The sequence below is a fragment of the Argiope bruennichi genome, chromosome 5, assembly GCF_947563725.1.
Source record: "Argiope bruennichi chromosome 5, qqArgBrue1.1, whole genome shotgun sequence".
NCBI classification, from domain to species: domain Eukaryota; kingdom Metazoa; phylum Arthropoda; class Arachnida; order Araneae; family Araneidae; genus Argiope; species Argiope bruennichi.
This window is the reverse complement of record NC_079155.1, coordinates 99,220,149-99,235,371: the sequence shown is the minus strand read 5'-3', so window position 1 is coordinate 99,235,371 and position 15,223 is coordinate 99,220,149. Positions and strand designations below refer to the sequence as shown.

At 29.3% G+C, this 15,223-nt stretch overlaps 1 protein-coding gene across 1 annotated transcript in view; it reads left to right on the top strand.

Moving 5' to 3' along the window:
* Nucleotides 1–15,223, top strand: part of LOC129968954 (uncharacterized) — a 356,033-nt gene that overhangs the window by 222,787 nt on the left and 118,023 nt on the right. The window contains exon 2 of the mRNA XM_056083325.1: nucleotides 6,053–6,200. Within this exon, the coding sequence (XP_055939300.1) occupies nucleotides 6,053–6,200 (148 nt within the window). The remainder of the gene's footprint in view (nucleotides 1–6,052; nucleotides 6,201–15,223) is intronic.

The following is a 15,223-nucleotide window of genomic DNA, read 5'->3' as shown; positions in this document are numbered from 1 at the left end:
GTAATCATAATTCAACGATTTTTATCACCTAAGAAGTAGTTAAACAAACTTGCTCGAAATCAGTTAAACTTGTCTTTAAGTTATTATTAATAATTTGGTGTTTCTCTCATGAGAAGGGAGGAGAAAAGTATTATAATTGGCCAGCTAATTTTCTTTTTTCGATAAAAAGTTTTGTTATAAAAATAATAAACGCATAAATTGTATTTTTTTAATTAGTATTATATAAGAATTATTGAGTTTTTAGTTGGCGTCTGTAAGTAAATATTATTAAAGAAAAATGATATTAATTTTCGTGTTTAAATTCATTATTTGTTTGTTTCTAATAAGGATTTTGATACTTTGAAAACGAATTTGCTATGACTATATCGCATTTTAATTTTTCAAACTGAGTTTTCATTCTGTAAATAAAATGATTTTGTGATTTTTTTCACGTTAATAAAATCCCTTCTTTTATTAAAATCCAGCTTTTTGCTGTTTATCATTTAAGTCTCTAATCTTCCAAGAAATTAAGCTGTAATCTTTCCCTGATAGAAAATAATTATACTTATAGATTGTATTTAGAGGGAAAATAACTATTTGGATATATGGTAGTGAAGAATTAGCAATTAATTTAAATAAATTAACTCTGCAATATTATCTTTATTTGAAGAATTTTTAGCTATATCTTTATTATAGCTATATTTTTGTTGCTAAATATATTCTAATATTGTTCTAAATATTTAATATGAAACTGATAGCAACTTGCGCCTTTTAGTTTCATAAGTGATTGAAACGATTATACATAAAGTTATTAACAATATGATAAAACAATTTCTGTAAATGTTTCAGATATATTTTCTTTTGGCTGATTGATACATTTTTCAAACAAAATATTAAATTGAAAGAGGCATCAGTTGTGAAGAAAATTTCTCTCGATGACGTGCTAGAAATTGTCGGATACTATTTATTATATCGATTCTATTCTTTACCTAAAGGAATTTTTTAAAATTCATTTTTGTTAAAGCTTTTAAAGGTAAAATATTTTTGCATTTGTTTTAAAATTAGTAATAAAAATAAGTCATTTTTATTCGATCCCATGTTTTTATATCACCCTGCATGTTTCTAAATCGAAATAGATTATAAACGAACACTTTTTTTCTGTTATTTCATTTTATTTAAGATTAAAAACAAAATTGTAATATACAGACTATGCAGACATTTTTGAAGATGAAATTATTATTAAAAGAATTAGTTCGAAATTCCTTTGAGATAAACTTTAAAGTTAATTTGATCTGCAAATAAACATTCTTATATTTAATATTAAAAAATATTTATATAACCTGTTTAAGATTTAAGTATTTCCATTATTGAATAAAATCAACTGAAAGTATTTCAGATATTAATTGCTAAATTATTTTTTGTGAAAGTAAATAAAATTGTTTGTATTTTTTCAATATATAAAAAATATTGTTGGTAATTCATACTTGTATTTATGCCTTTATTTCCATGTTTTGGAGTATAAAATTATTCACAAACAGGGAGGTTTATTGCTTTGTTCTTTCGAAATTTAATGTCTAATGAATAATGATAAATTATTTACTTTCATGTTATTATAAATATCTAGATTATTATGCAGAAATATTACAAACAAAAACTTTAATTTAGTTTTTATGAAATAAAAATTGAAAATGAATTTCATCTTAGTTCCATAAAGTCAGCAGAGGATTTTAAATCAGCCATCTGGTTAAAACTGCGGAATTGAGGGCAGCTGCAGACATTTAAAAAAACATTTGTATGAAGTTATGTAGGTTGGCATAAGTTCTGACAAATTTCTCAATAAGACAAAAGCTTAGATGTTTCAATTTCTTATCTCACACAAAATGGTGGGTCTTGATTTGTTACTTAATCATTTATTAACCTAATTACTTAATTAATCAAATTAAATTTATCTTATAAGATAATGAATCGCTTATCTCAAAACAATTTCAGTCCTAAGAATACTTTAATATAACATGACTAGAAAAAAATGGCCCTTTAAAGGTTCAATAGAATATTAACGTCTTGTCAAGTATAACTGATTAGGTTCCCAACTGTGTCTTTGCATAAACTGTATCATTACAGTATCTATAAATGCCGATTGTCTGCTTAAATATTATTGTATCAAAAAGGATTTTGACCTGTCATGAAATATCTATACTTATAAATAAAGCTCAATGTGTGTGTGTGTTGGTGCTCTACAGGCCAGGACATTTGACATACAGCTACCAAATTTGGTACATGTATACCTTAGAGGTCGGGAATGTGCACCTGGGCTCCCTCTTTTGAAATTTTAATTAGAATTTTAATTATTAATTAAAAACTAACTTTCCCGCCAAAAAAATCTTCCATTTTCCCCTCCGCCAACTTTTCCGCCAAAAAAATCTTCCATTTTCCCCACCGCCAAATGAGTAAGGCTTCAGTTTTTTTTTTCTCCCAACAGTAATGAGGCTAGGGTTAACATTTTTCGGCCGATTATTTCAAACGATTCTGTTTATTTTCTTAATGTTTTATGCATTTAAAATTAAACATTGTTAATTAATCCATGTTTCAGATTCATTCTGAAGTACTTTTGAATTAAAATAACACAGAATAAAGGAAATTAAAAATGTATAATCTGCATAGCGTTACCCCAACTGGCGTAGAAAAATTCACGCATTTGCGTTACCGTAACTGGCGAAGAAAATTCACGCATGCGCATTGTGTTCTGATTGTTGTCATGACAACCATTATCAACGGATGATTAAAATTATTTTTAGGTTAGTTGCTTGCTTTTGTAAGTAAATTTTATTTATGTTATATATATATATATATATATATATATATATATATATATATATATATATATATATATATATATATATTGTATATGCTTATAGTTTTAAGTACATCGGTTTTTAAATAGTTTTTTTAAACCTGTTTTCGACCGATTATTTTAAACGATTCATTTTATTTTCTTAGTGTTTGATGTATTTAAAATTAAACATTGTTAATGAATCGATCTGTTCATGATGAATCTGAGAAAATTTTGTTGACAAATTCTTGAGATATTACATAAATTAAGAAATATATTCTTTAGTGCCCATAAAGTTTAAACGCTCAGTGACTCTATTATTAGTAATCATATTATTAAAAAAATGCTTTGTTTCAGTAAAAAATATTATTATATTAATTACAGATTAATCGTTTACGCTTTAATTTGAAGCATAAATTCTACGAGAGTTAACAGAAAATTAGAGAGATACATATTACGTTATGACTGAAGGCCTTTCTAATATTATGAGTGAATTATATGACTATCAAAATTTGAAGTTTTAAAATATTTTGCTGAAGAATCTATTAAAGTTGAAATTGCGTAAAATATTTAATAGTACGACCGGAGTTTAACCCCCTTCTTAGCCAAATTTTTAAAAATTGGCAACAACGGTATTGCGAAATGTTCAAAAGCAAAAGAGCAGATGCTCAATTATAGTGCATAATAAAGATTGTCAGCTTTGGCGCGTCATAGAAACTTGGCGAAGAAGGGGGTTAAACTCGGGTTCAACCTATTTAATTATTAAAATTTAAACGAATATTAAGATTGGCGAACCGGCTGGTCACCAAAGGCGGCTAGTAATAAATAAATAAAGAAAAGCACATTCGTTTTCAAAATTACTAAACATAACAATTAACTTAGAAGAAATCGTTAATATGTTGATCGATTTATATATGTTAGGAAATATAAAAATAAATTTAACATATTTTTTAAAAGAGAATCCTACATTAGGCACTGTATAAATGCACTATAGATGAAATTTCGTAAAAAATATTTTCGATTCCATATCATTGGTCAAGTTTCAAAAAAGGTGAAACGGATTTATACTATAAAGCACAGAATAAATTATAGAATATCGAACTTTCTACAGTTTTTAAAACTGTTTTGTACTTAATCAAAACTGAATTAATTAATTCACTCACAAAAACTCATATTTTTTTTCACTAAGTTTCACTTATTAAAACATATTTTTAATTTTTCTTATATGAACGATACAATTGCTGTAAGTGCTGATATTTTTCATCAATGATATCAATTCAATAAATAAATTATATAAATAAATTATATAAATACTTCACAATAAAAATGCTACTCTAATAATCTTTAAATCGTTTAACTTAATTTAAATATTATATCAATTTGTCTGCGATGACCAGATTCAATGATAAAATGGGAACGCTAGAATTGGTGACGGTCTAAACTGATAAGATTCTAATGTACTGAACATTAGGTGAATCATGTTCTCGCCCTTTTGCCGTAATTCATGTTTTAAATATCAAGCTACTTAGGTGCTTAATTTATCTGTATTCTAATGGCTAAGATTATTGAAGATATTGGCTGTTTCGCAGTTGTTTAAAACCATTTTAATTGCATTTCTCAAATAGTTCGAAACATTGATTTCAAAATGTATTTCCTAAGTTGAGAATATTCCTCTTAAACAGTAGATAAAATTATTTGATTGATAAAACGATTCCATCATTAATTTTCGATGACTGGAAATAAAGTCGTTATTAATATTTCTGAACTACCTGTTGCAGGTAGTGATCTTTGAAATTATGAATATATATGAATATTAATGAATAATTATTATATAATAATTCATTAATTAATAATAATTGGAACATTCAATGTTCCAAGATATATGAAATATTTCATATCAAATGGCAATTTGTAGAGGAAACGGCATTCATAATTAATCATTTCTCAAGAACTTCTAGATTGAGCAATTGCTTCTTTCTATTTTCTGGTAAGAAGTATATTCCATTCAAGAGTTTCAGTAATTATTCAGCAATATGCAACGATTTTAAAATTATTATAACTGTAAAACTTATTTTTTTTATATTTTATGATTTTCAACGTCACAAACTTCGACAATATTTGCGCATTTATAGAAATCCGTTTCAGAAATGTAGGAATATTTATGAAAAATTTAAATTATTTTTTTGTGGAAATCATTTTTTATGTTAATATTTTTTTTTTCCATTTGTTGTTTTTCTTTCAATAAAATAATTATTTGAATGCAATTTTATGATTCAGTTATTAAATTCTTCTCTTTTATTAAAATGAAGATTCCATCACTGACTGATACATTTCATTCCGTACAATACATCATTATATAATTCCTTTTATATAATATATGTAGAGTATATAATAGAAATCTAATTTATATGTAATTATACTCAGATCAATAACTTTTGATTCATAATAAATATTTTTTACAAATAAAGCAGAATTATATCATTTGATAGAAGTATTAAAATTGTTGGCAACTATCGTTCAATTATTGCTGAAAGTGCCGACTAATGAATTTTCAAACTGTGTTAATTGATAATTGGGTAAATTCTCTTTCAATGACATCACAAATTGTGCTGAGTAATTGGTCATATAGCAATTGGATATTTCTGTGATGATGGTAGGTTCTCTCCCCCTGGGAATGTACAGAAATGATGTGGGTTCGACTACCCACTGCCCATGGGTAAGTACCTTCATAGGAGTTAGCTGATCATGATACTTAGGACTCAATCTCAGTTCCCGATAATGCTGTCGTGGCGGTGTGGTCATGCAGATTTATCCGTGTGCATTAGGGAGCTTCGGAGTAATCAACAAGTCGGAGTGATTATTACACATTTGTTGTATTGATATATTGTGTGTTGAACGTAGCCTTAAACGTGTTTCTTTTTTCAATAAATCTTTCTACGTGCACTCACGCATTCAATTGACAGATAATCTCAGAAGATTCGAGTGCAAAGAGTGTAATACGGTGAAAAGAAAAAGAAATAACTATATGAGCAATGACTCATTTCAAAATTTTGTTCAGTGATATTTGTTCATGAATATTTTTGATACTCTACAAGACGGAGAGAAGATTCTTTTACTTATTTTTTTTGTCTATAGTAGATAGAACATATTATATTAGATTACTTTAGAAAGAAAATATTACGTTTAATAATAGAGATATAAATATTAATAAAATGTATATAACTGTGTGATGTTCTCTTTCAGCATCCCAAGGCTGTGAATTTCCTTCCAAATGGACAGGGACCTGGTTCCAGAAAGGAGTGCATCCGGCCATAAAAATCGAAAAAGATATTTTCTCCTTGAAAGGAAAATGCTTGGCAGCAGACAGCCACATGTTTTACATTGAAGACGCGTAAGTAAAGAATTTTTCCTTTCAATTCAATGCATAAATCGCAAAATGTTGAATTTCTTTTCTCCTTTCCATCTTGTAGAATATGTATTTTCATTTGTATTTCAAATTGTTGCATCTCAAATACGAAAAAAGGTTTTCATGCCCATTATTAGCGAATCAGTGTGATTGCTTAATTACAATGCACATAAGTGGCTAAGCATTAAAAGTGGAAAAGATATTTCTTTTTCGAAGGGAAAATGCTTTGTAACAGCCATCTATGTTTTCTCTATTGAAAATGTATATATAAATATTTTTTCTTTAGGAATTAAATTCAAATTACTAAATTATTTAATTATTTTCCTTTGGGTGAAACATATATTTTCATTTTGTATTACAACTGTTCGCGCTAGTAAAGATTCCAACCTGAAAACAAGCAAATATATGTGATTTCTTAATCACACACATTTTAATTTCCTCTCCAAGGGTGTCGGTATGTATATGCTTGCTGTATTAAATGCAAACGGCAAAGTCAACACTTGACAGTCAAACGCTTTGTCGAAAGCAATAAAAATCTTTACAAATGACCGGCAAAAATGCAAAGTAATTTTTATTTTTATTTTTATAGAAATTCTAGTTTAATATACTTGGTATTACCCCGAAAACAACAATTTAATTCTGAAGTTGAATAAAGTAGTCTTGAATAAATATAAATATTCATAGTATTATATAAGTCATTAAAATTTCAATGCTATTATCTTTCTCATAATGAGTGATATAGATGATATTATATCAATAAAATAGTTGTTAAGTTGGGAAAAATTCCTGTTCCGTGGTTAAAGTAATCTATCTCTCTACGAATCGCCTAGTTGATCGTTTTACTTCTCTTCCCATTTTAGTCGCCCTTCGTATAACAAAGAACATTTTTTCTGAGGAAGGAACTAAAAAACAAACTGCTTCGGTTGCAGTAGAGTCATATCATACAATTAAGCCTTTCCCTTTCTCAGTATGAGTTTTATTCTGAATACTATTTTTCATTTATAGCTTGTTTTTCACCACAACTTTCAGCATGGCTTATAATTTAGTATGCTATTTATCATAATTCTTAATTTTATCGCTTGGGCATCTAGATTCTTAATTAAGTTCAAATTACAATATTTTTTCATTATTTAAAAAATTATACTTTCTGTTTTCCTATCAATAAAAGTGAAAGAAGATGACTTTAAAAAATTAGCATTAAATTGTTAAAAGTATAAAGAGATGAAGTCAATTTAAATATATATATATATATATATATATATCCATTGCATACTTTTTAGGAGAAAAGAAGTGAATTAACACTTCTTTGGAATTTCTTCAAGGCATTATTTTATCTTGCGGTTCTAGGTTATAGATAAACGGCCCATATATGCTTTTCTTTCCTTATAATGTCAATTACTAATAATATTAATTCTTTTTTTTTCTTTTTGTGAATACATTTTTTGATATCGATTAGATTGAATTTCACCATTAAATTCATAAAAAGACATTCTAATTATAAAGCTAAAATAATATTTATTTGTTGGAAATTTTGTACCGTTGCTAAAATTTGCTTCTAAATGAGTTTTAAAAATGTTAATGTATTTTTTTATATTTTAAAAACGCTGATTCAATTCACGTTATTCAACGATGTTTTAAATAGGAAGTTTTTTGTCTATCGATTCAATTGCTGATCTATTTTTTTAAACTTCAAAAAGAAAAATATGAGTCGGATTTCGGAGTCGTATTTTATCTTGTAGTTTATAATTTGTAGTCATGTTTAATTTATAGCTTGGAAAGGGAAAAATATTCAAATTACTTATGAATTGAACTTCCGAAGTTTTATTTTTAAATGTATATCATGAAAAAGAAATACGTAGACTTTAATACTACTGCGAAACGCTTTTTCGCTCTGACATATTAAACTAATTAAAACTAGTTCCAAAATTCATGAAAGATTATTCACTATTCACAATTTTCATTCACAATCTCAACTCATTAAATAACTCTTAATTCCCCAATATTTTACAGTTGATTAGAAATGCATATGTTTGTCTAACAACGACATAACACTGCTACAGAGTTAATTGTATTACAATACAGAAAGTATTGAAATAGCCCAAATGCATTTGTGATTTATATTTTATAAAATCCTCGGTAGAATGGTAACGTTGAACGAAAAAAAATATGGATGATTATTCCGTAATGTTGAAACAGAATTATTTTAATCAGAATCGATTTCTATTACATAATTAAATCGCATTACTGTCAGATATAAACCTTAAGGAAGATTTCAAAGTTAATTACATTTTATCCCTAAAAAAATAAAATTATGTTTCAAAAACAAAAAAAAAAAACAAAAAAAAATGCACGAAATTAAGGACTTTAACGATCCAAACTGAAGACAACTTTCAGTCCTTCTGTGCAGAAGCGGTTTTAATTTATTTCTCAGCGTATTCCCAGACTACTTGGAAATGTAATTAACACAGATGACAGAACTACTTAAATAGCCAGACTCTGGTTCTGTCACTTTAAAATAACGAAAACAAAAGGACTCGAGTTTTGCACCTAAGGATAAAATTCAAGTTCTGAAACGTGATAAAAGCGTGTTTTATTTAAACAATGAGATTTGAAGGGGAAAACCCTCGAAATTTTGTTGTTAGGAAATGCATTTTCTCCTTTAACACTTTTCATCTTCAGATCTCTGAAATCTCGATCTTCGCTTTTGCATTGAGTTTTATGACTATACATATATTATAGAAATTACACTGTAAATAAGATTTTTTTTCTCAAAATTCAAATAAAACTTCTGATTTTAGTTATACAGAGTGTACTATAAATATTGGGACAGACTTTAAGGGGAGGTAGGGGACATCACAAGGATTCAGATTTGCATAGCAACCCATGGTCGGAAACGCCATGGGAAAGTAGTATGACAGGTACAAGAAATGAACAGACACACGATTGAGATAATTTGAAATGTTTATAGGTCAAAGATGTTACATGTGCTGTTGTACATGATATTTGAAAATGTCACAAAAGGAGTTCAAAGTTTCCACCATTGTTAGCGATGCATGCATTCCACCGTCGGACCATAGGCTGGCGAACTCTCTCAAATACACCCGGATTTTGTTGCATATCCTCAGCAGCACAGACGATTATTGCAACCAGATCAATTTCTGAATCCACAGGTGTTGCGTACACAGCACTTTTCAGTGCCCTCGTAAGAAAGAAATCGATGCTTTTAATTCAGGAGAGCGTGGTGGCCAGGCAACTTGTCGACCACGACCAATCCATCGGCGACCAAACACCTGATTCAAATGTCCACGAACATATCTGCCATAATGGGGCCCCAATGCCATCCCATCTCGCTTTTAGTACGCTTCTTCCGTCATTAAAACGTAGTATGAGAAATTCGCATCTTGGCAACATTAATCGAGATACCACCGTGCAAAACGTTCACGAGGAGGATAATCTGCGGGGAGCAGTAACTGTACGCTTTGCATATGATATGGCTGTAAGCCTTCACGTTGCAAAACGCGATGAAAACTATTCCGAGTTTCTCAAACGGCAATAGCGACGACTCGTACGCTGGCCCTCGGATTCCTTCTATCGGTATCCAACACATTTTCTTCCATCCTGGGAGTTAAAGTCATTCGTGGCCTGCCCTCACTATGTCTATTACCTCGTAACGATCCATATTCATACAAATTGTGATGCAAATTACTGAATATTCGGCAGTCCGGTTCCTCTCTCTGTGGGTACATTTCCCGATACAACCTTTCAGCCGCTCTTGCATTTCCTTCTGTCAATCCATAAATCAGGTGCATATCTGCCAGCTCCGTCTTCGTAAAACGTTCCATACTTCTCTGCGGGCGATCGCAGCTTAAATGACTGAAGGATTGCAGGTTTGCTGCCTTAAACGCCACCTAGCGCCGAATGAAGGCGTTTCGGACCACGGGTTGCTATGCAAATCTGAATCCTTGTATGTACCCTACCTTCCCTTAAAGTCTGTCCCAATATTTATGGGACACCCTGTATATAAACTTGAACTTTTAAGAGTCAATAAATTTTTATATTATTTATAAAAATTCGTAAAATACTATATTAAAATATTGCTTGTTCTAACTTGAAGCGGACTGAATGGTTCGTTGATAAAATGCTCTGAACTGAAAGCGACAGTTAGCAAATTCGTATCTGATTGCAGACAAGTTGCCTAAAAATTGTTTTTCTATTGATTTATTTTTCTCGTTTGTTCAAGAATGCTCCGTATCTTTCTAAATCTGGAAGGTGCGAGTCATTTCGTCTTAAGTATAAAAACAGATGGATGGTTCAGTTCCTTGAATAATGTCTCGAGTTGAGATTAGCATGCGTTATCTTTGACTTTAGTTAACACACTGTTTACGCTAACTTCATCTACGCGACAATATTTTATCTATACATTTGAAAAAGTCAGAAATATGAAACGTCCCCTCCACTGATTAGCATATGAGCCTAAGTATGTCACTAGAGGACACCTGTATCTTAAACCCCCTCCCTCACTTTAGAAATCTCAAAACAGTATTTAATAATACATACTCTAAAGGAAATAACGTCATTTTTATTCGGTAAATTGCAGCATTATTTATAAAGCTTATTAGAACCCTTTATCAAAATATCTTTATCTATACATCTGAAAAAAATTTAGAAATTTTAAAGAAGGAATATTCCAATCTCAGCTACTGGTTCGATTTCATCAATTTTCATTTGACATGAAAGCAACAGAACACTAAATATGTCACTAGATGCGGCTTGTATATTTACCCTCCATTTTGGAATTAAACCTCAAAACACTATTTAACGGTACATTCTGCATGGAAAAAAATATTACAGTGGTATCCGTAACCTCTAAGCTGATTGCTTCAGTTTTTATTTCATAGAGAAGCTGTGATCATTAAACATGTCATTAACAGTTGCTTGCCTTGAATTATCGCCAAATTTTTAATTAAAATTTGAGAAACCTCAATCATAAAACCTTGTCCTTCCTAGAGTAACAACAAATGTTGATTTTGCCAGTTTGTAATTCTTATGCAAACGCATAATCCCTATACACATCATCATTGGTTAGCCTATAGTTTAGAGCGCTCCAAGTTCAAAATATATCACAAAGTTGAACTTTAAAAAAAGCCCGCAACTTCGATAATTAAAACAATTCTGCCAATTTTATTCGCCACTCTTCTATCAAATGTAATAATCCAGAATATTCTTAATTAATTCTACATTTATTATTTTAAAATAAAGCTTTCATTTTCTGTAGAGGGATGTTTTTCATCAAAATAGGTTGGTATTATTGCATTAATATTAATGTAATAATTATTAGGTTCATCAAAATAGGTAGGTTAGCAGTTGGTCATAAAAGGCGACAAATATTATTATTCAGAAATGTGTTGAAAATATATTCTTGTTATTTAATCATATACAGTGACTTCGCCTCACGCTGAAGCGTCAGTTATGAATGCGCCACACAATATACAAGGAATTGCCTTTCTTGTTACTTTTTACTTATATTTAATTATATTTTATTACCTGTTACTTATATTTTGAGAAAAAACGTTAAACAATTGAAATGGCATATTCTTCATATAACCGTGATTGAAAATTAAAAGTCCTACCGAAAAATGTCTTTCATATTCTTCAAAACAGTCAATGATACACAGAAATAATAAACGTTTTAATCATAAGAACTTAGAGAACTTTTTAATCATAAGAACTTCAAAATACGGAAAGATAATACTCTCAATATATTCTTTTTAGTACTAAATTTCAGCGAAGTGAAGTTAGCTGACCTTCTCTTCCTTTGTTTGCAATCAATTTAGTTTCTTGGAATCCCTCTTGTTTTTATATATTAAGATTGGCGCCTGGGTAATCTAGTGGGTAGCAAGTTGAGACGCATTTGTTCTGAAGGAAACTAATATCTTTCTTGCATAGTTGTACAATATATTTATTTCATCTTAAGCAGAAGTTAAAATTATATAAGTATATCAACCGTATCTCCATAAGAAATGAGGCATAAGCATAACTTAATGCAAGATATTTATAAATAGATACTCCGTAAAATTATTCTTTCTTTATATATTTTGTTGTAATTAAGTTGCGAAAAATCTTAAGTTTGTGCTTTTACTTTGAGAACACACAAGCGCGTGCAAAAATTTCGAAACAAGAACACTAGGAAAGGAGTGAAAATGCGATTTCTAAATCCAGTTTTAACAAAGATCAAATAATTCAAATTAAACAGATATACATACAAAAGAAAAAAAAATAACCCATGTTCTTTAGGCGGGGCTTAGGGCTCTTAGTGTAATTATAATATCCAATCATGGAGGAAGAGGAGCCTTGATGAGAAAACGCCACACAAGGTGAGGTAGTGAGTGACGTGGCGTTATTTCCTGTTCAGTGACGGGACATTAATCCTCCGGGTAAGATTAGGCAGTGGCTGTTGAAAATCTAGTTTTTCTATTGTGGGCGTATCTTTGACACCTTCAATTTCCACCTATGCTGTCTTAGACAAGGTTATTCAGATAATCTCGGATACTTCGAGAGGGTAGAGATAAACAACCCCCTGGTAAAATTTAGCCCTTCACTAAAACCTTGAAAAGATTGAACTTGATTTCCTGGATGTTTAATGAATGAACTGAACCACTGGTCAAATCGACTATTAGGTTTGATTGCTTTTACTTTCTTCCATGAAATCAGGTGGAAAAGATTTCAAGTTCATCAGCTATCTTCATCAGATTTGGAAAATTAAGAATTAACAACATTTTGTTTTGAAATGTCAACCGACCGGAGACTACGCTTTATTCTCTCAGATCTCAAGGCCTGAAGTACCAAGATTATTTTCTTTGTTTTTTATATTGTTTGTTTACTCTCAATACTCTCACACTTTTCATACTCTCAGTTGCATATGATTGAATTTTTTTAATGTAAAATCATTTTTCATGGCGAAAGAGGTTAATTTGTAAATGATGAATGAATGTCAAAAATTGTTTCGGCTAAAATGACTTCTTTTATAGTGTGGATAAACACTATATACTTCTTGTATTGTGTGGAAATTATGTACTGCAGAAAAATAAACAATTTTAAGGATTAATCAAAAATTTCTAATGTGCTTAATATGAAGTATTTAATAATATCATTTAATATAGGATTGATTGATCGTAAGATGCTAGTATAAATACAATCTTTTATAAATTACCTCAAATATGTTTTAGTTATCTTTCTGTAGAATATCATTTTCTTCAAATTTCCCCTCAAACTTCGACAGATTGCTTCCGGGGTCAGAAAAATGTTCCGTGAACTCTGAAAAGATGTCCAAGCATGTATTTGATTAGTAGCTATCAGTTAGTTGCCCTTTTTCGAATACCAGCCTTTTAAGAGCACGGGTTACTATTGTAAATTTTTAAAGGTTAGAGAAATATTTATATTTTTAAGCAGAGATTTGGGGTTTACAGTATTCTTTGGTGGGTAAACTCGAATATTTTTAGAAATGAGAGGGCTAATTGCCAAAAACTTTAGCTAAATTTAGAAGAACAATCAGACACATATAAAAGTACTGATTATTTTTGACAAAATAAGTTATTTTAAAATTCTATTATATTGTTTGCTACTCAATGAATGAAAAAAATCAATTTAATTGTAGAATATTATATACTTTGCTACTATTCTTACTTTCACTCAGCTTAAGGACAAATAAGTATACCATGTTACTTTTTTAATATAGAATTAAAATAATCCAGATTTTAAAAAAATAAATTTAAAAAACGATAAAATATTAAAAAAATGAATTTCAATATTAAACTGGAAATTTTTTTGTATTCACGAACAATTAAATAAATGTCAAAAGCAAAGGTGAAATTTTGAAAGCAATAATTTTGAAACAGTTCCATTTCAGAAAATTTGGATACGATTTTTTTGAATATCTCTCACTGGATTAATTTTCTCTTTTAACTTTCCATATATGTGTGAGCTGAAATAAAAAATAAAGATATCTCCACCCAAAAAATTCTGAAATTTATTTCGTGCGTTTTCAATAAAATTTTATCACTGTAATTTTACCCATGTAATTACACACACTTAAAAAAGAATGATTATGCTAACTATATTAACCAATTTTTTATCAGTGTATTAGCTAATTTATAACGTATTTACGCATTTTCTTACATTAAATTTAAAATAGAAAATGGATTTTAATTTATTATTATAGTTCTATAAGTATTAAATCGAAATTCCTATTAAGTTATTTGGATTATTAACAGAAATGCAAAGGAATAAGCAGAGCAGAAATTATCTTTAAATGCTCCATTTAAATCATCATCTAAATTTTGTCAAAAAAATGTTGACACACTTTTTTGTTGATAAATAAACATTACTTTGCATTTTTTTTAAATTTTAATTCTGTTGCCAAAATATAAAGTGGGTTAATGATATGCCCTTGTAAAGAAAATAAACAACAATTAAAGGGCGCTTGAAAATGACCCTATTTTAGTTATCTAGGCCATCGCATACGTCATTCTTCTTATAGAGGACAAAGCACCAAGGGGGTGGAACGTATTTGTAAAGAATGACTCCGAATAGAACGACATAAGTTACGCTACGGGGGAGACGATGAAAGGAAAAAATATATGTACTTAGAACAATGGTGACAGATGGAGATGTCTCCAGAGTATCTGCAGAAGAATTTGGGAATTTGGATTGAATATTTATATCTTCGTATGATTTTATCCTTAACTTATCTAACTCAAATAAATGATTTTTGCTTTACTACTTTGATTACGTAGTAAAAAGTATAATAAAATCTTACAACGAAGTTCAACTATCATATTTAAATGAATTTTCGTTTGTTAAATGATACAGATTTATTCGTTCAACTTTCTTCTACCAGAAATTCTTGTAGTTCACAAATTTAGTTTATTTTTGAAGTTTACCCTAAAAGGGTTTTTTTGGTCTATTTTGGTCCATTTTATATCAGTCAGGTGGTTTGATTATGAAATATT